Here is a 23363-nt window from a genome sequence, read left to right on the forward strand (position 1 = left end):
ACGTTTAAATGGGCTCAATAAATAAGCCGCCTTCAGGACCGACGCCTTGGAATTATAAAGGCGTTTTCACATTCAAGCCGCACACAATTGGCCGGCACATCAAAGAGCTCGCGAGCTAATTTCACATAAGTACTGTATAGACGCCCTTACGGTTCCCTCACGTTATTATTTTTACTCGGATTCTCTTTTGTACAACGTTTAATATACACGGGGGCTGATTGTAACCCGAGTACCAAATTAATATAGCAAAGAAGAAAAAAAACTACGGAATTCGGTTGTTCTGTTTACATTGCCGTACCTAAGTTTGTTTTAAGGGTATATTATGTAAATGTATACGTTTGTTGAGGTTAATTTTTTACAGATTTGTCGGAACAAACGCTCGCTCGTGGCAAATGGCTTTTTTCGGTCACTTCCTTCCGGATGGTTGAGGCTTGTTTAATTATGATACGTATTTTTTTTTGGTTCACTAGTAATTTAAAGGTGGCATTTAGACCTCTGGGTCTACGGAGGGACTTCGGTTCTCTCTGTATTTTGTACCGTATGTTCCATGGGGAGTGCTCTGAGGAATTATTCGAGATGATACCGGCATCTCGTTTTTACCATCGCACCGCCCGCCACCGGAGTAGAGTTCATCCATACTACCTGGAGCCACTGCGGTCATCCACAGTGCGTTTCCAGAGATTTTTTTTGCCACGTACCATCCGGCTATGGAATGAGCTCCCCTCCACGGTGTTTCCCGAGCGCTATGACATGTCCTTCTTCAAACGAGGCTTGTGGAGAGTATTAAGCGGTAGACAGCGGCTTGGCTCTGCCCCTGGCATTGCTGAAGTCCATGGGCGACGGTAACCACTCACCATCAGGTGGGCCGTATGCTCGTCTGCCTACAAGGGCAATAAAAAAAAGATTCACAATATTACATCGAGTTAACAAACTAGAATTTTCTTCGGTTTTCGCGAGTTAAAGACATAATTATAATTAGTGTTTCGATTTAATCTTGAATTTATTTACCAATATATTATTTTCGAGGTCTCAAATACTTTTACAGTTTTCGTGGCCACCGGTGACTGAAGTATTATTTGTCGATATTTCTTTGTCTGTTTATATATAAAAACAATTACTCAAATTTTAAACGGGATGAAACTGTAAAATTCCTTTCTATTAATTTAATAAACTACTACTGCTTCCAAATCCCGCCGCAAAAAGCACACTCTCTTATGACGTCATAGTTATTGAATCACTTTCATAATGAGCTAGAAATCAGAATATAAGTATTGAATTAATCAAACTTTAATACTACACAGGTGACGAAAAAGTTACCGTGTGAAGAAGATCGTTCTGGCCACTCCCACCTACGAAAAACTGCCCAGTAGTGACCGGACACTGGTCAACCGACACATGCGCCCTTTGGATTGAAATACACCCACAATTTACACATAATATATCTATACAGATAAATAAAATTAGAGTGTCTGTTTGTAGTATTGAAATAACCGCTTTTTACTACATGCATATGAATATATATACGGTACATACACCAAAATAACATATTTTATTGTCTGTCTGTCTGTCTGTTTGTTCCGGCTAACCTCTAGAACGGCTGGACCGATTTTGATGAGACTTTCACTAATAGGTAGCTGATGATATAAGGAGTAACTTAAGCTGCTTTTTTAGACTAGGTTCACCCCGCGGCGTCACCCGCAATTATTGTCGTATCGCGCGCAACATGGCGGGCTTCGCCTATCAATAATAAAATTTAATGTTTCTGAAGCGAAGCGAGGGCGGGTCGCTAGTTATAGATAGATATAGATGATAAGGTTAAATTGAGACGTGCTATACTTCGTAATAGAATAATACATTTTTGTTTAATAAATCCGTGTTCAGTATGGACGTAAAATCGATTTAAAAAAGTGAATATTTTGCGCACATTTCGTATGAACGCAATTGCGTTCTTTTTTTTTATTGCTTAGATGCGTGGACGAGCTCACAGCCCACCTAGTGTTAAGTGGTTACAGGAGCCCATAGACATCTAGAACGTAAATGCGCCACCCATCTTGAGATATAAGTTCTAAGGTCTCAGTATAGTTATAACGGCTGCCCCGCTTTTCAAATCGAAATTATTACATTACTGCTTCACGGCAGAAATAGGTAGGGTGGTGGTACCTACCCGTGCGGACTCACAAGAGGTCCTACCACCAGTTCATAAAAATTGCTCTGAAAATTAATCCTGAATTTTATTAGACACTTAATAGCTGCCCGTATTTAACTCTATAACGGGTGTAGATTAGTTGTTAAGTATATTTAGGTACCTCTACTTTCAGATCTATTTTTGATCATGAATTTGGCAGGCGGTCGAGGGCTTATCTGTCCAAAATTGGTTACCATTCACGGAAATCGGCAATGCTGAGGGCACAGCCAAGCAACTAATTAACCCTATTTACTGTTATCCTTCAAAACTGTATTCAAGACAATCAACGTATGGTTATTGTTTCTAAGCGCTATATACAAATTCCATCTACAAAAGAAGTAGTCACAAATCATTTGACGCTTACTCAATTGATTTATTACTTAAGGGTGGCATAATTGAATGGTACTCGGACAGTGGCCAACCCATCGTCCATCCTTTTACCTAAATACACCCACATTTAAACTATTTATTTTCACCGTCAGATTTATTGGTTGGTAGCTGTGTATTGTTATTTGGATTTGGGACAATTTATGTCTTGCTTTGTTAACGTAAGTTAAGTTAAGAGCTATTGGGTTTAAAATTGCTCAATCCATTTAATTTTAGTATTATTACGTTACTATTTGATTTTTCAAACTTAGTAACAATTTTATTGTCTGCTGGGGAATACACAAGGATTCTCCTTTTTTAATAATTCAAGAGTTAGCTTTGTTGGCTGGTTATTGAAATATCGTCCTTAAAGACAGCACTGGTATTCGGTTATGATTTCTATGGGATATACATAATATATATCATTCACATCAATAAACACTTTTAATAAAATTTAATGAATAAATTAGCAAGTTAGTTGTAGCATCTCTGAGGAAATACACAATAAACTTTTAGAGAATAAAGCTATCTTACATTACCTCACAAAATGTAGTGACAAAGTAAATTTAAAACGACTAAAATAAAAATAAAAATGTAAGCTGTATTTACAAGAAATTTTCATGACAATCGAAACACACAAAGGCACAAAGCAAAATGAATCCGTATTTTTATTTTTAGCTTATTGAAAATCTAGGCAAGTACCCCGCCTCAGGTGATATAGGGGGAGCCACCCTTCAAAGGACGGTAGGAAAAGTTTAAATTAGCTCGTTACGACACACGGCAACGTCCATGTTATATCTGGGTTTTGTGTGTGGACGTTATACAGTGCTTCAGAATTAATGGAAATTGATAGTTTCACTTGGTAACACTAAGATGTAAAATTATCATCTTCATCTATCTATACTTATAAAAATGAATTGCTGTTCGTTAGTCTCGCTAAAACTTGAGAACGGCTGGACCGATTTGGCTAATTTTGGTCTTGAATTATTCGTGGAAGTCCAGAGAAGGTTTAAAATGTGAAAAAATATGAAGATGTCCCCCGTCGGACGGAATACTTTTGTTTTTTTTAAGTTAATTTTATACAAAAGTTTAGGTCTTTTATTTGTCGATTGAGGCGCTACGAAGTCTGCCGGGTTAGCTAGTACTTGACAAAACAATTGGAGTACAGTCGAATGTTTTTTAAGATTCCATTAGATGGGCTTTCGATTAATTTGGTGTTAAGTAGTTATTGGTGTAAATTATTATCACAAACGGAGATTCCGCTACATATCTTTAACATGATCTCAAAGTCTTAAAGAGACGGTGGTACATCCAGACGGACTCTTAATCCGCCTGAATAGTAATTTCGCAATTAAGTTTTATTACAAATTCGTATCATCTAAATTTTTTTTTTGCTGTTGGTAGGAGGTCTTGTGAGTCCGCACGGGTAGGTATCACCGCCCTGCCTATTTCTGCCGTGAAGCAGTAATGCGTTTCGGTTTGAAGGGAGTGGTAGCCGTTGTAACTATACTGAGATTTTAGAACTTATATCTCAAGGTGGGTGGCGCATTTACGCTGTAGATCTCTATGGGCTCCAGTAACCACTTAACACCAGGTGGGCTGTGAGCTCGTCTACTCATCTAAGCAATAAAAAAAAATAAAAAAAAAGAGAATCAGTAAATATGCTAAACACAAAGTCCTGCACTCCTATATTAGATCAATGTTTTATTTTTTTTCCCAGAAAAGGTCAAACCGCGTCGCACCAACTTCTCTGAAACGAAAGTTTATTTGAGCGTTGCATTAATTATGAATTCGATTTCGGTACACCGATTCCGATGCTGCGAAGCTGTTAGTATTTGTTGTATACAAAGCGATCTGAGACTGTTTTTTTGTATAAATTAAGTTTATTAGCATTACAAATTTAACGGTAGGCAGTGGCTTGGCTCTGCCAACCAACCTCTGTAACCACTCACTATCAGGTGGGCCGTATGCTCGTCTGCCTACAAGGGCAATAAAAAAAAATTGTGTTTTTATGTCATCACTATTTAATTTTCTTGATGAAATGATTTGAAATGCTACATACCTACGTTGTTTCTCAATAACATGAACATTATTAAATTTTTAATTACTCTACTTATCTATACATTAATACGTGAAGCAAAAACTTTGTATCCCTTTTTACGAAAATTGTGCGAATGGAGGAGTTTGAAATTTCCCATACTTATAGAGAATATAGAGAAGGAGTGCAGAATGATATTTTTTTTTATTACGCGTAAAGACACATTAAATCAATTAAAAAAAAACATTACACACACTACCATGTATTCGACACAACACATACATATAAATGTACTCCTTGTTTATTGTCAATTGTCACTTTTTTTTTTTTTTTTTAAAGTCTGTGGTCAAATTGAGAATATATTAAATATTGGTTTTGTTTATTAATATTTCTCTAAAGTTTTATTTTTATTTTTTTATTGCTTAGGTGGTTGGATGAGCTCATAGCACACCTGATGTTAATGGTTACTGGAGCCCATAGACGTCTACAACGTAAATGCGCCAACCACCTTGAGATATAAATTCTAAGGTCTCAGTATAGTTACAACGGCTGCCCCACCCTTCAAACCGAAACGCCTTATTGCTTCACGGCAGAAATATGCGGGGTGATGGTACCTACCCGTGCGGACTCACAAGAGGTCCTACCACCAGTAAAGTTTAGTCTTAGCGAAATATGTGATTATAGAAGTATAACGTCTTTGACAATAGAACCATAATAATGTTCAAACTTATAATTTCAATTAATTATAGTTGAATTTTGACTATTGTGGGACCACTGGTTTTAATAAAAATATAAAAAATATAAGTTTATTTTTTGAACATAGTAGGCACGACTCATAAACCTACACAATATTATACATATTTAATTCGTTTGATGTTTCTATTGACAATCAAGTGCTTTCAAATTTCATATTCGAAAATATTAGTCTAGCAGTAGACATATCGGTCACTCTTGTAAACAATTATTGGGTTATAAACGTAAAAAATGCAATTAAAAATAAATTATTAATTGAATTTTACCGTTAACTTGGATTTATTGGAACAGCAACCCCGGCGTCATTCATACGAGTATTATTCGTAGAAAATATTTTTGACGTATCTCTGACCACTGTGTCTGATGTTAATTGGCAGGGGTACATTGACACCCCAATGCGACCACGAATACGCTATTGAGAGTTTCAGAATAAAAATAATAAGAATCGTTACTGAATTTTAGCGGGGGTGTGTTTATTGTATTGCAAAAGTATTATAATAATTTATGTTGTATTTAAAGGCTGAGTTTTAATAAATGTTCGATGTTTGACTATATGAATGTGTACGAATTTTTCAACCTATCCAATGGAGTCTAGTTGCCTCCTATAACACAACAATACATAATGTTTGGTTGTTTATCTATATATTAATTACGTGAAGCAAAAACTTTGTAGCCATTTTTACGAAAATTGCACGGACGCAGGAGTATGAATTTTCTCACACTTATAGAGAATATAAAAAAAGAGTGTAGAATGCATTTTTTTTTAATTATGCATAAAAATATATTAAATCAATAAAAAAAACATTACACACACTACAAATTCAATTCACAATATTCACAAATTCTGAATATTTGTTTATTGTCAACCTTTTGTTATTGCATAAAGTCTATGGTCAAATTGAGAATAGATTAATATTGTTTATCTTTAATATTATTTGTCTACGAATAGTCTTGGCAAAATCTGTGATTATAAAAGTCTTTGACAATAGAACCTTAATAATGTTCAAACTTATAATTTCAATTAATTATAGTCGAACACTGCGGGACAACTAGTACACTAAAATTGATATTTCAACGGTAGGCAGCGGCTTGGCTCTGCTCCTGGCATTGCAGAAGTCCATGGGCGACGGAAACCACTTACCATCAGGTGGGCCGTATGCTCGTCTGCCTAAAAGGGCAATAAAAAAAAATTACACAAATTATAATAAAAAATTGAAACATATTTGTCATTTTACAAATATGGAGTACGCGTTCCCTGTTTACCAAATTATCTCAGTGCAATCGTAACATATATAAAAATATGTTATGTTATTTTTTTTGTTCGTCATGCGAATACGATATGAAATCATCATACAATTTTACTTAGCTACCTTTATTCCGTCTCGCGGTAAAGAACCATGTGAATTTTGACATCGGCTCCTTTGACGGCTACTTATTCAATGCCTCAAGACGTCGGAAATGGGCATTTCATACAAAAGCCTTTCAAAAATGCGGTATGCCGGCAAACCGAGATAAAATTCTTCGGTTGTGCCTTCCTTCGTTGAAATTCGGCACGAAAACAGTTCTCTTTGACCCCGTTAATTAATAACATATTGTGTTTCATTAAAATATAAAAAAAATAAACCTGAAATGGTTTTTATGGATCTATTAAATTGGAATATTTTTTTATTGCTTAGATGGGTGGACGAGCTCACAGCCCACCTGGTGTTAAGTGGTTAGTGGAGCCCATAAAAATCTTTTTTTTTATTGCCTAGATACTGATTGTTCTGTACGTCACGTTGTTTTGAAAATTCGCTGTGTAACGCGGATGTTTTTGTTTTCGTTTTACGTAGATGAGCAGCTGGGCCCCCCGATGTTAAGTGGCCACCAATCGAGAATAACACTTCGGTCACTTTGGGAACGTTATAGGTCGAAATTTCAATGGTCTGGAAAATCTACTAGGCCGTTTGTTTCCAGGAAACCATTATTATTATTATTTATTAATTTTTTAATTGCATGGATGGGTGGACGAGCTCACAGCCCACCTGATATTAAGTGGTCACTGGAGCCCATATACCTTAGAAATCTACGACGTAAATGCCACTTCCACCTTGAGATATAAGTTCTAAGGTCTCAGTATAGTTACAACGGCTGTCCCACCCTTCAAACCGAAACGCAATACTGCTTCACGGCAGAAATAGGCAGGGTGGTGGTGGAATATGGAATATTTGTGAGTTCCCATTGCTACTAATGCTAATACGTAAGTTTATACGATATTTATATTTGATGACCGAGAACGGATATATTAGATGATAATTGTAAAGCGTTTATGGCCTAAAGGATAAAACACCCAGTGTACCTACCTACTCACATCGAGCATTGCGCCTGTGTCAGGCCTTAAGTCCCGCAGGAAGGTACTTTTTTTTTTTAATCGATCACGCACTTAACTCATCTTCACGAATGACTGCCACGATGGTGGACTACTAGCATCGTAAAATAAAAATATAACTCGGATTTTTTTTTTTATCTACGTATTTACTTAGATATTGAGATCATGTCTCTATTCGCTATGGTAATCACTTAACACCGGGTGTTTTTATTAAATAAATTCATATATCACTAGCGAACATACTACATAGCAATAAAATAAAACACGTCCGTTCTTGGTTTGTGAATTCGGGTAATTGAAACATTTTCAAACGATGTCAAAACTAAAACTGTAACACTCCATTTGTCTACAAAGCATTAAACAAAATCTTAAATGTTTTCTGTTGCAATGAAAAATCGACTTAAAGCACTGAGTAATTAAGCTGAAGGCATGTATTATACTTGCCCGCGGTATTAAAACCACCACGCCCATGTCGGCAGTTTTGCTTCACTATTCATGTTTAGAAGGCGGGCTATGTCAACAGCAAACTAATGACGTCACACTTCTCTCAACATGGCCACTCTGCTACCCTTGCTTTTTCACCTATTTCACTTAGCAAATGGCGCGGGAGAATCCGTATTATGTACATATGGCGTCAAACTTTAATGTACTTCAAGTCATGTAACATGCATTATAATTGTAGTCCAAGCTGAAAACTTCAGTACATAAGATAATTAATATCAGGTATGATAGCACTTCAAGATTCCTTTTTACATTTAAGTAGAATTCACCGCCTTACAACATCAGTTAGTGTTCAGTTCTTGTCAAATTATTTTTGTTCATTGATCGTGTAAATCAAATTGCAATATTTCTGCAAATAATTCGTGCTAAGACTTTTCTATCAGATTTTTTGGTATTAATGATGAATCGATTTCACAGCCCACCTGGTTTTAAATGGTTACCGGGAGCCATAAAATCACACGATGAATACCAACCTTGACACACGAGCTTGAAGTCTCTAATGCATTGTATAGTTGCTGTTGACTGCCAGCCGTTCTGGTTTGGTCTGGCATGATTGCTTATCGGCAGAAATCACCAGGATTTAAGTTTTGGTCTACGATACGCCTTACCAAAGTTGGTCAGGTCGTTGCGGATATTACTGAACGTTTTGCTTGACGAACCTTGGAAGAGGCTTGTATCTGACAGTGGACGACTTTTGACTAATAATGACCTATTTTTAATACCAGATTTTTGTGCTACCTCTTGAATCAATATGGAGACTAAAAGATGCGTCCCACTAAATACATTAAAGTTTGGTTGTGGAAGACAATTACGCTTTTCAAACTTCAATTTTATAGATGTAATACATGAGCAAAAACAGATATCATAAATTGTACAGCCGAAATACACTTGACAATCATAACTGCATTGGAATCGGTTATCCAGAACGCTTGATCGGCGATGAGATAGACATAGACAGAATAATTATACCAACTTGTTCGAATATCGTACGTGCTATCTAGGTGTACACGCATCTGGATTGTGATGAGGGGATGAGTTAAATTGGTAGACAATTAACGAGAATATTACAAGAACGAAAGCATAAAAATGTATTAATGTTGACTACCGTGCTAATGAGACCGAGGTTGCATACCCGTATGGGCAAGATGGAATTGCAAACAACGAAATCGCTACTCATGATACAATGACTTGTTTTCTTTAAATCTGTACAATTCAGTGTATGTGTATGTTTTTTTCTTCCTACATTTCTGGCAAGTCTTACTTATGATTTTCTCCGTTATTGGCGCCCAAAAACATACTGGACCAGAACCAGCTTAACCCAAAGCCCAAAAACCAAAAGCACCTCGCAAAAATCTTTGGCGGATTATCGAATCGTGGTACAATATTCAGTTGGCTCTTTTAAATAATTTACAATAGTTTGATTAAGTACATCGCTATTTTAAACGAATAGGCAGGATTATAATAATACTAATAAACGAAGTACACAATCAGAAGCTTCCAATATAAAACACCTAACATCGATCAGATTAAAGGGCCTGCCTATAAAATAGGATTACCTCTTAAGGGTACGCTTCTCGCCCACCGATAGCTAATCAAATTATCCGACGTAATTCCACGCGACAAAAACGCCTGATTATCTTCGTCTTGTTTTTTTTTCCGTCGGCCCTGGGGAACCAAAAGGATCACTGTCCAACGCCAAATTTGTTGTTTTTTTTTTCGCTTAAGGAAACCTATTTTAATAGCGTTCATAAAATACTTATTCTAAACTTCTGCAAGAGCTGTTACATAATAGGTTTGATATGCAACTGATTCACCTGTGCAAACACGTACTGAAGTTTTGCAGTGCATATTTTTAACGTAAACATTGAAAGTATGTTTGCGCGTGAAATTGCATTATATTATTTTTTGTGTACATTTGTAACAGGTAAATGGAATCCCTCGGGTTCGCCCGTAAAAAAACTGCGGCCAACGATGTCTGATGAAATTAGGGCTGGGTCAGTAATCGTGTTACCGATACCGAATACTTGGTTGAATATTCGGAATAAGCAGAGGAAAACAGAGGCCTCCTGTGTATTGGCCCGTTCGTTAGAGAGATTTGAATTTTTTTTTTCTTTTCTCTTTCCACGTTTTCGCTTTAGGTGTGTAACGTGATGCCTCCTCTGGGGAACGCGATGGACAGCCCTTAATAGAAAAATGCTTGTTATAAAAATTGAGAACGTAAATTTATACTGTCAATTTTTGGCGAGCGGTGTTCGGTATCGGTTTAACTGTGGAACGTACTATTTAGGGTGTACCGAAATGGATCTTGTGAAAATGGCGTTAAGGTTGGATTTTAAAATTAGTAATGAAATTGGAAAGCTTATGTCCACAATATGAATTTATGAACACTTATTCAATGGATGGAAATTGATTTTGCGATGTATTTTGATTAATTATATTATTGCCATGGTCGAAAGCGTGTGAAGGCGGTGCAGTCGTGCGATTATGATGTGGTTCGATCATAAGGCAAATAGTATTTTTTGTAATTATTAATTATGTAGAGACTATATGATTTTATTTATGATTCGTTTTTAAATTGAGTACAAGCCGGGTGTGAAAATATTGGGAGACCATATGGGTCGAGGATAACGTCTTGCATATTTTTATTCTGCGAAGCAATCAAAGTATGCGCCAGCAGTACAGCTTTGGTATCATAGATTTGTCGAGTTACCTCATAATTAACACGTCGGATATTACCATGGTTAAAGTAATAGCTACAGCATTTCAATTCTAATAAATACTATCCGATGTACTTAATCACATCTTTAAGTAGCACAGTTCTTGAGATCCATACGTTTTACTAAAGTTTAATAAGAAAGTCATGTTGTACTGAAGTCACACACCTTATGTGACTTCTTCCTGTAGATATTTGTCACGGCACGAGTGTCAATAAAAACGTCACGCCGGACTGCTTGCAAGCACACTACGACAGCGTAGTGCAGGGACACGATTCAGAAAATCGATAAAAATCGAATTTAGTATATCATATTTTCTGTTCGATATTCCACAATAGATTTCATTAATTAGGTCAGAGCAATCATAATATATAATACTGTGGCAATGATTTTGTATGATATAATTTGCTTCGTTTGGTTTTTTTCTTAAACTGATATAGATTAAATAGGATTTCGTTATTGTAGAACCAATTAAAATGTTTGAGATAAAAAAAAATGCTGAATAGTTGAAAAACTATAAAATTTTGTGTATTTTATGAAGCATCCTTAGCTTGATGAGTAGGACTACCGGTGTATGCACATCGATTGATATGATTATGCCAGTGTGCGAATCTCGGAGGTACGAATTTTTCTAAGCCTTTTTTCAGTTTGGTAGTCCGGGTTGAGCGCCTTGTGGTGCAGGGCATGATAGAGGGTACAAGACCGCGTGGCAGATCACCGTTACGATGGATCGACCAAATAAAGGCAGCTCTAAGCGGTCCCGTTAACGAGGATACAAGAAGGACCGCGGTACGCGAGGAATGACGACGTCTGGTGAAGCGCACCACCACCCGAAGTGATGACCACGACCACTCTGCCAAGAGTGCTTACGACTGAGAAGAAGTCCGGGTAGTAAATATCTGTGCTGTTTAGCACTTTTACAACTGTCAAATACAAGATGGACCGTAATCTTATCTGCCCATGTAGAGTGATAAAAAGATCTCTACTCTTTTCATGGTCGAAAGACGACCAAATAGGTTGAATTTTCATCCCACTAAATTTGTTGGGGAGATTCATACCGTTTCTAATATAAATATCTCCTTACATTCGTTTGATTTCACCTTACTGTATTATTTTAGATTGTTACTTCCACCTTCATTAATAAAAACTTGTCTTAATTAATCATTGTTTATTGAACGGATAAAACACATTTTTTTCTTCAGTTTTTACGAATCATAGACTGCGTTTAATTTAATTCAGGCTGCGTTTAATATAATTGTTTTTTAAGTAAATTCTAATTAACGCATTATTCAAATGCGAAAAAATAACACTTTAGTCGTCCGTGACCATAAAATCTATACAGTATTTGAAACGTCGGAAATAATAAGTAAACCAAAAAAAAATGCTATATTAAGCCGTCAATGTACTTTGATTATTCCAATTAATTTATTAAATTTTGCAAATGAAAATAAAAAGAAAAATTGCATTGGAATTTATCAAACGAACATAAAAATAAAAATGATCATTGCCTTTATAAATTATTATCGATACCGCTCACATCTCTAGAACAATACCCGTTAAAGCGAACACTTAACCCCTAATCCTCGAAGCGGCAGTTCTACCCGTCGCGGGCATTTATGGCAAAAATCTTAATTCCGCCACTGTCGTTAACTGCCCGCCAGTAATTATTGCCAGAAACTGTATTTATTACATCGAGAGTTTCTGCCTTATATATAAAACGTGCAAACATATATGTTATATATTTACATGTAGTTTTAGAATCAGTAAGGAATCACAGAAAATTCTAATACATAAAAGCATTATTGTACTGCAGCTGATAATTAGTTTTCGGCAAAAATACTAAGACGACGGCATGCACCTTGATATACCCTATAACAACTGAAAATCGGGTATTGCTTATCTGTCTGTATAAGAAAAATAAAAAAGAGTGCATTTACTATTAGTTCATAGGATCTAACTTCCCATATCCTATATAGATAAGCATTCGCAACGCAAATTGCATAATATTTCAAAGGCCATGAAACAAGAGATACAGTTATTCCCAAAGCAATAAAAGTAGGGTCATTTAGCGACGTCCGGTCGGGACTAGTGCCAGTGGTTTCTGGCACAACAAACGCTGGATGTAACTTGAATTGTTATGAATAAAACTGTGAAATCTTATTTTCTTCACACCACAAAAATAGAAAAGAAATTTAATATTAAGATAAAATAAGTAAGTCGCTTCATTTAATATTATAACAGTTAATATAACTGTAACGTGAAATATTTTGGAGGCAGAAAAATGGACAGTACATTTAGTTCGATGTTGATTTAAATACAAAATAACTTTTCTAAATTGTTCAGCCGCATTCCTCTAAATTTCTCCGTCTATTACTTTGTGGTCGTTATTTTGACATACTGCCTGTGCGGCAAAATATCTGCGGTCAATGCATCAGTGGAATATCGCTTTACTTGTAATATTGCTCTATGTTAATACATAACTGAGATTTCTTGGCTGGCAGTTTCAAATCCAAAGCTTTAGGATTTTATATGAAATATGTTTCTGCACTTAGAGACTTGCCTATAGATAATATTATAACTAGTTTGTCTAAATATCCGTTTTGTTGTCCATAAAACACAGAGTCTATAGAAGTGAGGGACATAAATATACTGTATCACTCAGTCCACTTACGTCCTCATTTATATGTTAATGCGAATGGCATTGGTTTCGTTCTGATCTATACAAAGATAAGTTTCGGGGCAAGATATCATTTTCACAGTCTTATTACTTTCCAATTTGTCCGGAATATTGGTTATTGGGCCTTTATTGTCAGAGTCTGTGTTCGTTGATTATGTTATTTTCGTGTCAATTTTTCAGAAAATTTACTAAAGTACCTTTACGCCTTAAGTCGATTCCGGAGTCGAAAAATCTTGACTTACTCCTCGTTGAAAGATCCATTTGTGACGCAAAACAAATGTTGCACTAAAAACAGTTTTCTTCTATTATTCACACGGTCACTCCAAAATTCGCAGTTTGCAGAGTCCAAAAGACCATCGGCCACTTTTGCAAGACATCCAAAGTCATAAAGCATGTGATCATCTTCGCAGATGAACACAGACTGACTTGCCAACTTCGTAAAAGTTGAGCCCCAGAATATTAACGAAAAAAAAAAAAATACCCCCGAAAGTGCCAGGTAAAAAAATCTCGTATCAAAACCGCTGTTTCCTAGTGACCCCGATCGTTCTCCCATCCCTTTGTTGGGCTCCTCTTATTTATAATAGTACATTTTTTTCACACACGGCACCCCTAATAATGTGTGAGCAAAAATATGCGTAATCGTGTACCGTGGCCGTCGCGAATAGGAACCGTCGTTAAATCCATACAGAAAAAATACAACTGTCCCCCATTTGAATGGCAAAAAGTGCATATCATTGTGAAAATGGTATTAGTGGATGAACATCATGCATGGATCGAAATGAATGGATGACTTATAATTGTGTGGCGTTATATTTAGCATGAATTATTGATCTTACTTCACCATTATGATTTTATTCTGAGCTTAACAATTTATCCACATTATAATTTTTTTTTTATCGCGAAGGTCATTTTATTTAAGAATATTGCAATTAATCACAAAATTAAGAGTTACTCATTAGTTATGAGTAATTCGTGGCTAGCTTCGTGGCGTTTGTATAAACAATGACACGACTTCAAAATTTGCACTGTATCTTCGCTCATTTACACGATTACGTTTTCCGTAGTTTGAAAATCTTGTTTTCTAGATTTTTCCATGGCCTTTGACATTTACCACGGAGCGATTCGTAATAAAATTATGACAATCCAATTTGTCGGTCACAACGCAGGCGAGTGACCCCTGCGAAGACCAAATGTTTGCTATTTCTACGTAAACAAACAAGAAAGATTGACATCGATTGTACATCTGGTGGGCTGACGCAAATAATGGGAATAAACAGGGTAATTCGATTTTTCTATGGAACGCAACGGAAAATTGTGCGTTACATTTAAGATGACATCGGCAAATAAATAAATATATTAATGTTGGAATTTCTTTGGTTCTTGGAGTTTTATTTTTAGTTTGGTCAGTTATGGTAAGGTAGCTTAATTTTGATAGCGAACCAAAATTTTTAATTTCTTATAGCTTTTATTTATACGCATCTTTGCGGGACAGACCCCTGGGGTTGTGGGGATCGTAGGAGCAACCTTATGAAACATCAACCAAATAGTCCGTATTGTCCAGATCCGCACCACCCTTGATTCCAACGTTTACGATGCTCTCCGAGTAGCCGAAGTGAGGATTAAATGGCACAAGATTATGAGGACGAAAGTCATAGATTACATCGGTCACCGTCCTGGTCGAACTCGTCGATTAAGACGAAGAGTTCGATGAGTGAACTAACCCATAGACCCAGACCACTGAGTTTTTCGCCGGATCTTCTCAGTGGGCTGCGATTTCGATCCGATGGTAAATTCTGCGAAGCGCTGCTCTTCCTAGGGCTAGTGTTAGCATATTCTCTCAGGTTGAGCACGTGAGCTCACCCACCCGTCCGGGCGTAGCTGAAATAGCCTCTTAGACTACCAGCAAACAGGTAGGGAAAAAAGTTGATAGAGGAGGTCACGATGATCACGACTGGAGAGGTCGCCTTAATGAAAATATTTAAAGTACATATTTTTGTGTTAAGCATAAGGGATACTACAAAAAATTAATTATCGACGAAATTCACCTGTAAATTTAAATCAGAACACAAGAGAGGTCGATTGTACAAAAAAAAATCGCGACAGACCCACAAAAAGGGATACTGTTACACCGTTGTTCGATCTCCATCGAAATTCGGATGAGTTTACCTGTTGTGCGACCGTGTGAAAAATGAACAGGTGTTTGTGGCCCGTCTTCCGTTCGACCTGTAATTATAGCTGGACAATACAACAGCGTGATGGGCGTTTGACTGTCGGAAGGATGTTTTTATCGCGTATTCGAGAGAAGGTGCTTGGCCACGAAAGAAAATATATCTCATAGTATTCTAATTGATAATTATTACGCACTAGCTGACCCGGCATACTTCGTAACGCCTCAGTCGATAAATAAAAGACCTAACCTTTTGTATAAAATAAACTTAAAATAAACAAAAGGAATTCGTCTGACGGGGGACACATCAAAGGAAAAACATTTTTTTTTTTTTTTACCTTTTAAACCTTCTCTGGACTCCCACAAATAATTCAAGACCAAAATTAGCCAAATCGGTTCAGCCGTTCTCGAGTTTTAGCGAGACTAACGAACAGCAATTCACTTTTATATATAGAGACAATTGCAAATATATCATTTTAGTGAAACATCGAAATGATAGGTAATCAATCTGGCTTGTTCATCTCTTTGTTGTAGTTGTACTAGTAATAATTCTTTTTTGTTTTTGTTTAATGATTAACGTTACAAAAAATCTCAAAAGCAGTCTAGGACTATTATCAGACATGACATTATTATCAGACACTTAACCTCAATCATGAAGTCGAAATCTACACCAGCCCACTGAGTTTCTCGCCGGATCTTCTCAGTGGCGATACCGATTCAGTGGTAGATTCGGCGAGGCACTGCTCTTGCTAGGGCTAATCTTAGCAAATTCTCGCAGGTTGAGCCCGTGACCTCGCCTCCGGTTGTAGTTAGAAAATAGCTCCTTAGGCTACCAGCGAATAGGTAGAAACAATAGAAGAAAAAAAAATTCTGCCCCCCTTTTAAACTAGAATGCTTGATTATTTTATAGTAGAAATACGATAGACAATATCTATTTGAGAAGACTCATATTTGATTAAGGCCTATTGTTTTCTAGGTAAGCTACGCAAGCTTATAACTTTATGTGAATCTTGATTTCATTAAACTAGGTAATTTACATACGAACGTTTTCAGAAGGTGGTGTCAATAATTGATCGTGCTGATTGTACAATTCGTGATAAGATTTGTCAAGGGACAAACAACCTTATGACGGTACTTAGTCGATATATTATTATAAATTAATACCCATCACTACGAATTGAGCGTCCGCGGCTACTTCTGTTGTGTCTTCTTTTCCAATTGTGCGATATACTCGTAGCTTTTGTATTACTTACTGTTCTTGTTGTAAAATTAATTTGGAGGTAATTTTTGGGTGTTGCGTTATTATGTGGTTTCGCGTTGCAATATAAGCGCGGCTGTAACTGTAACGATCGTTTTGAAGGATTGTTTTTTTTTTGTTTTGTTGGTCACTCAACAATGAAAACGTAATTTAATAATTGATAATTTAAAAAAAACGATTTAACATATTAATATCTTGTAATCATTGTTGAACTATCTTAAACACAATTTTTTTTTTCGTTCCCAATTCTTTTAAATGCCGCGAATATAAGATACGTTAACACGTTTATTAAATCAACGAAGCAAATATTAAATTAGAACCACTGGAAAGTTCGAGAATCGAATCACATTCGCAAATCAATTTACCAGAAAGAGTCTCACAAATGTGCTCCGATTCTGGTCAAGACACACATTGTGGCTATCATTGTACTAAGCTCAAAGGGTTGCAAAAAAGGCATACCACCTTTTGAGAAAAAAAATTGGTACCGACAGCGTGGGAGTAAGCGCACAAACAACAATAAACATTTAAAAGAATCTAAGTCATTTATATTATAGAATAATATATTAGTAGAGTATTATTAATTTCTATCGGACTGTGGCTGTTTTAGTATTGAATTCTGGAATCTAAAGTATATGTCATCGACCACACAGCTTAATGTGACACTTAGTCCATAGAATGGATCTGTGCTACCAAAGAGTGTTCATAAAAATCTCTATAACAAAGTAGGGGACTTAGTTGAACTTAAGATAATCTAAATGCAGTTTAGGTCATCTATATTCTTATTCTCATAATTTCTTAATAAGCTTCAACATAGTTGCAAGACCACCTTAATTTGCTATTTGGCTGTAGCTGCACGGTGCGCAGCAGAGAGACCATTTTATAGTGGATTTCAAACGCTACTAAAACAATTATGTGTATAGTGTGAACTAAGTCGCACGGGTCAATGATTATAATCTCAGACATATTATGAAATAGACACGGCCATTAAATTTTTACTGTTGCTTTTTTGCTATACAGCATTCTGTATTAGTTATAAGCAAGTAATTTACCCCAGCTATTGGTTTTTTTTAAACGTGATTCCTTGTGTTTCATTATTATTATTGTTTTTTTATTGCTTAGATGGGTGGATGAGCTCACAGCCCACCTGGTGTTAAGTGGTTACTGGATGCGCCATCCACCCTGAGATATAAGTTCTAACTGTTCTAAGGTCTCAGTATAGTTACAACGGCTGCCCCACCCCTCAAACCGAAACGCATTACTGCTTCACGGCAGAAATAGGCAGGGTGGTGGTACCTATAAGCGTGGACTCACAAGAGGTCCTACCACCAGTAATTACGTAAATTATAATTACTTGATTATTAATTTATTTTAGCGAATTTCCTTGTGTTACATAGTATTAAATATGAATTTAAATTCACAGAGATTCGCACGAAACTGAAGTGAGCGAGCGCTATCAGCGGCAGACAATAGGATGTTAACTCGCACGCGGGTCAGTTGGCGGTTATCTGCCGATCGGAAGAAAGCCGATATTATGCGGCCTCGCCGCGCCATAGAATTTATTAGTCTGTTCGCCTCTAACTTTACAGTTAGTTGTTTGCTCTGTATGTTTGCGTGCGCAACACTACTCGACGTTTAATTTGATTTGTCAACAGTTTAATAAAGATTATTTGGATTAATAATGACGTTATTGTTAATGTAAGTTCTAAAATGGAAACATTTTTTTACTCCCATTTGCTTGAAACATTTTTTATTCGACTTACTAAAGCATTAATTTTTGTATTAAAGTAATCTTTGACATTTTTTAAAAATAGTAAACAATACGTTAATGAAATAAATAAATAAACACGCAATCACGCCATAATAATATTTTAATATTATTTTTTATCCGTTACTTTATGACAATGAGCATTCAGATCAAATATTTGCACATACATTCAAAACGTCATACAATAAATAATAGTTTAAAAAACTAACAAAATTCGTTTTTATAGAAAATCCAATTAAAAAATAGAAAATAAATTTTAGTAAATTTGAATTTAAAATAGTGTAAGAAAAAATGATTTTATTGTAAAAAAACGTGGGGTACATGGTATAAGTAAAAGTAAATATTTCATGAACAGATATGAGTAGAAGGGTTATTTTGATAATATCCTGAAAAGCAACCCACGCTTTTTTTACAATAAAATCATTTTTTCTTGCACTATTTTTAATTCATATTTAATCATGTTCAAAGATTCCGTTACAAACATCATACATACGTCTGATGCTAATAAAAGCGTATTAAAAAGAAAAACTTAAAATTTGGAAGGAAACATTAAAAAATTCACGTATATTTTTCCTCACAATTCACGGCTCATCTAAGTTGTGAATGTATAAATCTAAGCTCACCGGCTAACAAGGTGAACGGTCACGAACTGCCCGCTATGGGAAAGCTCTCAGCATACAAATTCACTTACGACTCTGTACAGCGAGAGTGTTACAGTTTTACGGATTGTATCCGTGATGCCGAATCCATTCATTCGTCAAATGCAGTCTTATTATGAAGGACAGTATTCATAGTAACTTGACCCTCTGACATGACCATTGTAAGGAGCTGTGTGTGTTTAGTGAAATTTCAGAAACAGCTCTTATAGTTTAAAATAAAGTTGAATTTACTTATTGCGTATATAGACTTAATTATTTATACTAGCTTTTATTGGCAAATTAGCTGTTTCGTGTGTGTCAGTTTTGTCTTCTTTTAATATGTTTTTTAAATCAGTTATTGAAACTAGTATTCGCTCAGTGACCGAATTTCGACCAAAATCAATGCATGCTCTAGATGCATTATGTATATAACATTTTCTCTTTGGTTTTGTTATTTATTTATTTTTAGAATGGAAAAATCAATGTATCCAAATTATAAATCTAGAGCTTCGTCGCTAAAAAAATTTGGTTTAAATAAATGAAATAATGGTACTATATTGTTTTGTCTTTGCCTATTTAAATATAGAAAACTTATCTCAACAACTCTCTCATAGATATCTATCATACATAAAAACCAATTTCAATTGGTAATATTTATTTTTAGTTATTTGAAATCATTGATGTCCTAATTTCAACTTTATGTTTCTGATTTTAAAGTGTTTACTATCTATAACAATAAATTGAAACTCTTGATTCAGTGTGTGGGTGATTACATATTTTCTAAGCTGCTTTAAAAATCATTGCATAATTCGATTTCAAAATCGTAAATGAATTTTGCATTGAGGCGCGTTAAGTTGTGGTTTGATTTTAATGACGTCACCTGACGCAAAAATCTCTAGTCACGTTGTTAGAACAACTCGAAATCTGTTCACGTTTGACTGACTCGCTGGCGCAGTGGTTAGCGGCTCTGACTGTTGCGCCGAGGGTCGTGGGTTCGATTCTCACATCGGGCAAACATTGTGCGATGAACAGATTTGTTTTCTCTTTGTCTGGGTGCTTATTATCTATATACGTACATATATGTTTCAACGTAAATAAGTATGTATATCAGTCTGGTACCCATAGCACTGGATATCGTTAATTAGGGCCGGATGACCGTAAGTGAATTATTCCCAGTTATTATTACAAATTATTATTATTATTATTACATCTCAACAAAATAATTACTCTAAAAACAATGATATAAGAAATACAATGATTACTCGTCACTATCGTGTTAACAAATTCAAAAATATAATAATATAATTTCCTTTATTTCTACACATTTCTTGATATCACACGGACGGAAATAGGATTTCAACGCCCACTCAAGACGGCGTTGAAGGGTGTCAAAGGATTACAAGACTTCTATCACATTTACCGCCAGTCTGATATGACGTCAAAAAATTTCTCACGTAGGTATATTTCATAAGTTGATTTTTATATTGCTAAATTTGTTTACGTGTTGCTGAGGGCACAGCACGTGTTGCTGAGGTTTTTTTTTATAATTGAGGGAAAAACTGGCAGCCCGGAGGCCTTTCCAGTTTCACGAGGACAGGTGGGCGAGCAAGGGCTCAGCCAGGAGGGCTTGCTAACAGCTACTCGAGAACGCCTTAGTGTAGCCCATAGTCAATACGAAATTAACGATATCGACCATCACGAGACATGTTGACGAAGCCTTGATCACATTACGGCTTTCGCACTCTGAAAACTAGAACTCGATTGCTTGGCGTTAGAAATAGGTAGAACGATAGTACCTACTTAAACAAGCATACGCACAATATGCACTACCATCAGTATGCTAAAATGAGAATTACAATATTGGTTCTTTGATGACACCGCTCAATGAAGGCCAAATCCCAGCCCTTATCGCCAAAAAAAATTATTGTTTTCTTTGAATATCGAATGAAGATACCATAAAAAGTATTCGAAGCGTCAGATATAATATAATAAAAATAAAAATTCGAGATTAAACACAAAAATAGATTTAAAAACTTTTTTTTTCAGTTTTTATTTAATAAGTTTGTCAAACGATGAAGTGAGTCGGACAATCGAAGGAAATCACCGACAAACAAATCTATAAAATTTATTTTAAACAAGAAGACTGCACTTACTGTGGACATCGATTTTCATAGCACCCACAAAACATTAAGAGTATTTAGTCAAAGAGTATCTATAAATCTAAACGAACGCCCACGTGTGACAAGAACAATGCCGAACATGGAACATAACACGATATAAATCATAATACACCGAACTATCATCTTTCACTTCATACGTCTTGTAATTTTTAACACCCACTTAATCTTTGAGACGTTATGGGTTTGTATTACGGATAAGGAAATCTAATCTAGAACTTTTACTGTGTGTCATCAAAGTGCGATTTAAAAAAAAAAGAATGCACCAGTTCACAGAATATCGCACTAAAACAGTCTAGTATTATTCAAACAAGAACCAGATTAAACAGACAAAAATAAAAACGACTAAAAAGAATTAATCGTGTTCTATCAAAAGGCCGCGGTCGTCCAATTTGACATGTAAGCCGTATGGTGAATGAGAGAAAAAATCGAATCCGAGTTATTAAATAGAGAATCAAAAGGTATATGGACAATGGTCACGAAGGAATCATTCATGTAGACAGGACATTCTTAGATGAGAAACGATCGGTCTGACGGATCAGGTAAACTCTGGCACGTAGCAATCATCCCTTCAATCGAATAATGCATTGAATCAAGATCATTGTGAATTTCGAAGCTGTTATAGATCACAAAAACTTGAGATCAATTTGTGCGAGATTTTCGTATGTTGTAACTATACTGAGATCTTAGAACTTATATCTCAAGGTGGGTGGCGCATTTACGTTATAGATGTCTATGGGCTCCAGTAACCACTTAACACCAGATGGGCTGTGAGGTCGTCCATCCATCTAAGCAATATTTTTTTTTTATTGCGTAGATTGGTGAACGGCCCACTTGATGTTAACCTGAGCCCATAGACATCTACAGCGTAAATGCCGCCATCCGCCTTGAGATATGAGTTCTAAGGTCTCAGTATAGTTTCAACGGCTGCCCCACCCTTCAAATTGAAATGCATTAGTGCTTTACGGCAGAAATAGGCAGGGCGGTGGTATCTACCCGTGCGAACTCACACGAGGACCTACCACCAGCAATTACGCAAATTATTATTTTGCGGGTTTGATTTTTACTACACGACGTTATTCCTTCACCGTGGAAGTCAATCGTGAACATTTGTTAAGTACGTATTTCATTAGGAAAATTGGTACTCATCTGCGGGATTCGAACACCGGTGCATCGCTAGATACGAATGTACCGGACGTCTTATCCTTTGGGCCACGACGACTTGACTACTAGATAAGTAAGAGGAAATTCGCTGTATGTTGTGAACTTAGATCGGTTGCTTGGACTGTCAACTTACTCCTGTTTTATATCACATCACAACAAAGGATCCCTTATAACTTCCTCATGACTAGCCCGTCTGTTCCTATAGGCAGACGAGCATGCAACCTACCTGATGCAAATAATCATCGTACTGCTACTGTACAGCAGTCTACCCTAGAAAACTTGGGAATATGACACTATTGATCAAAGCGATGGTGCTTTTGAAGTCTTTGAACTAGTTGATAAGATATATGTTTCTAAAATTGTAGTTTTGGTGTTCTCTCTCTTCTATCATTCACGAATCGAGTGGAAATGTATGATATTTGAATATAAACTCACGAGATATATTAGGTTTTTAAAGTCTGTCGATGTTCAGTTTCTGACCACAGCACCATTCCCTATGTTGTCCGAAACACCCTTGCCGGTCGGTGGTGGACATATTTCTATTTGAGGTTTGCATGGTATTGGTGAGTTTTCTTCTAATATTTTCTTGTAA

At 36.0% G+C, this 23363-nt stretch overlaps 1 protein-coding gene across 2 annotated transcripts in view; it reads right to left on the bottom strand.

Annotated features, from left to right (window-relative positions):
- Cph (BCL11 transcription factor chronophage) overlaps positions 1-23363 on the bottom strand; it is a 58529-nt gene that overhangs the window by 23809 nt on the left and 11357 nt on the right. The window contains exon 1 of one of the 2 annotated variants that reach the window (XM_089734965.1): positions 13800-15080. The exons of the other annotated variant lie outside the window; for it this stretch is intronic. Within the exon in view, the coding sequence (XP_089591091.1) occupies positions 13800-13863 (64 nt within the window). The 5' untranslated portion in view covers positions 13864-15080. Of the gene's footprint in view, positions 1-13799; positions 15081-23363 lie in introns of those variants that run through there. 2 annotated transcript variants of the gene reach the window in all.

This window comes from Bombyx mandarina, chromosome 18 (assembly GCF_030267445.1).
Source record: "Bombyx mandarina strain Sakado chromosome 18, ASM3026744v2".
Taxonomy (NCBI): domain Eukaryota; kingdom Metazoa; phylum Arthropoda; class Insecta; order Lepidoptera; family Bombycidae; genus Bombyx; species Bombyx mandarina.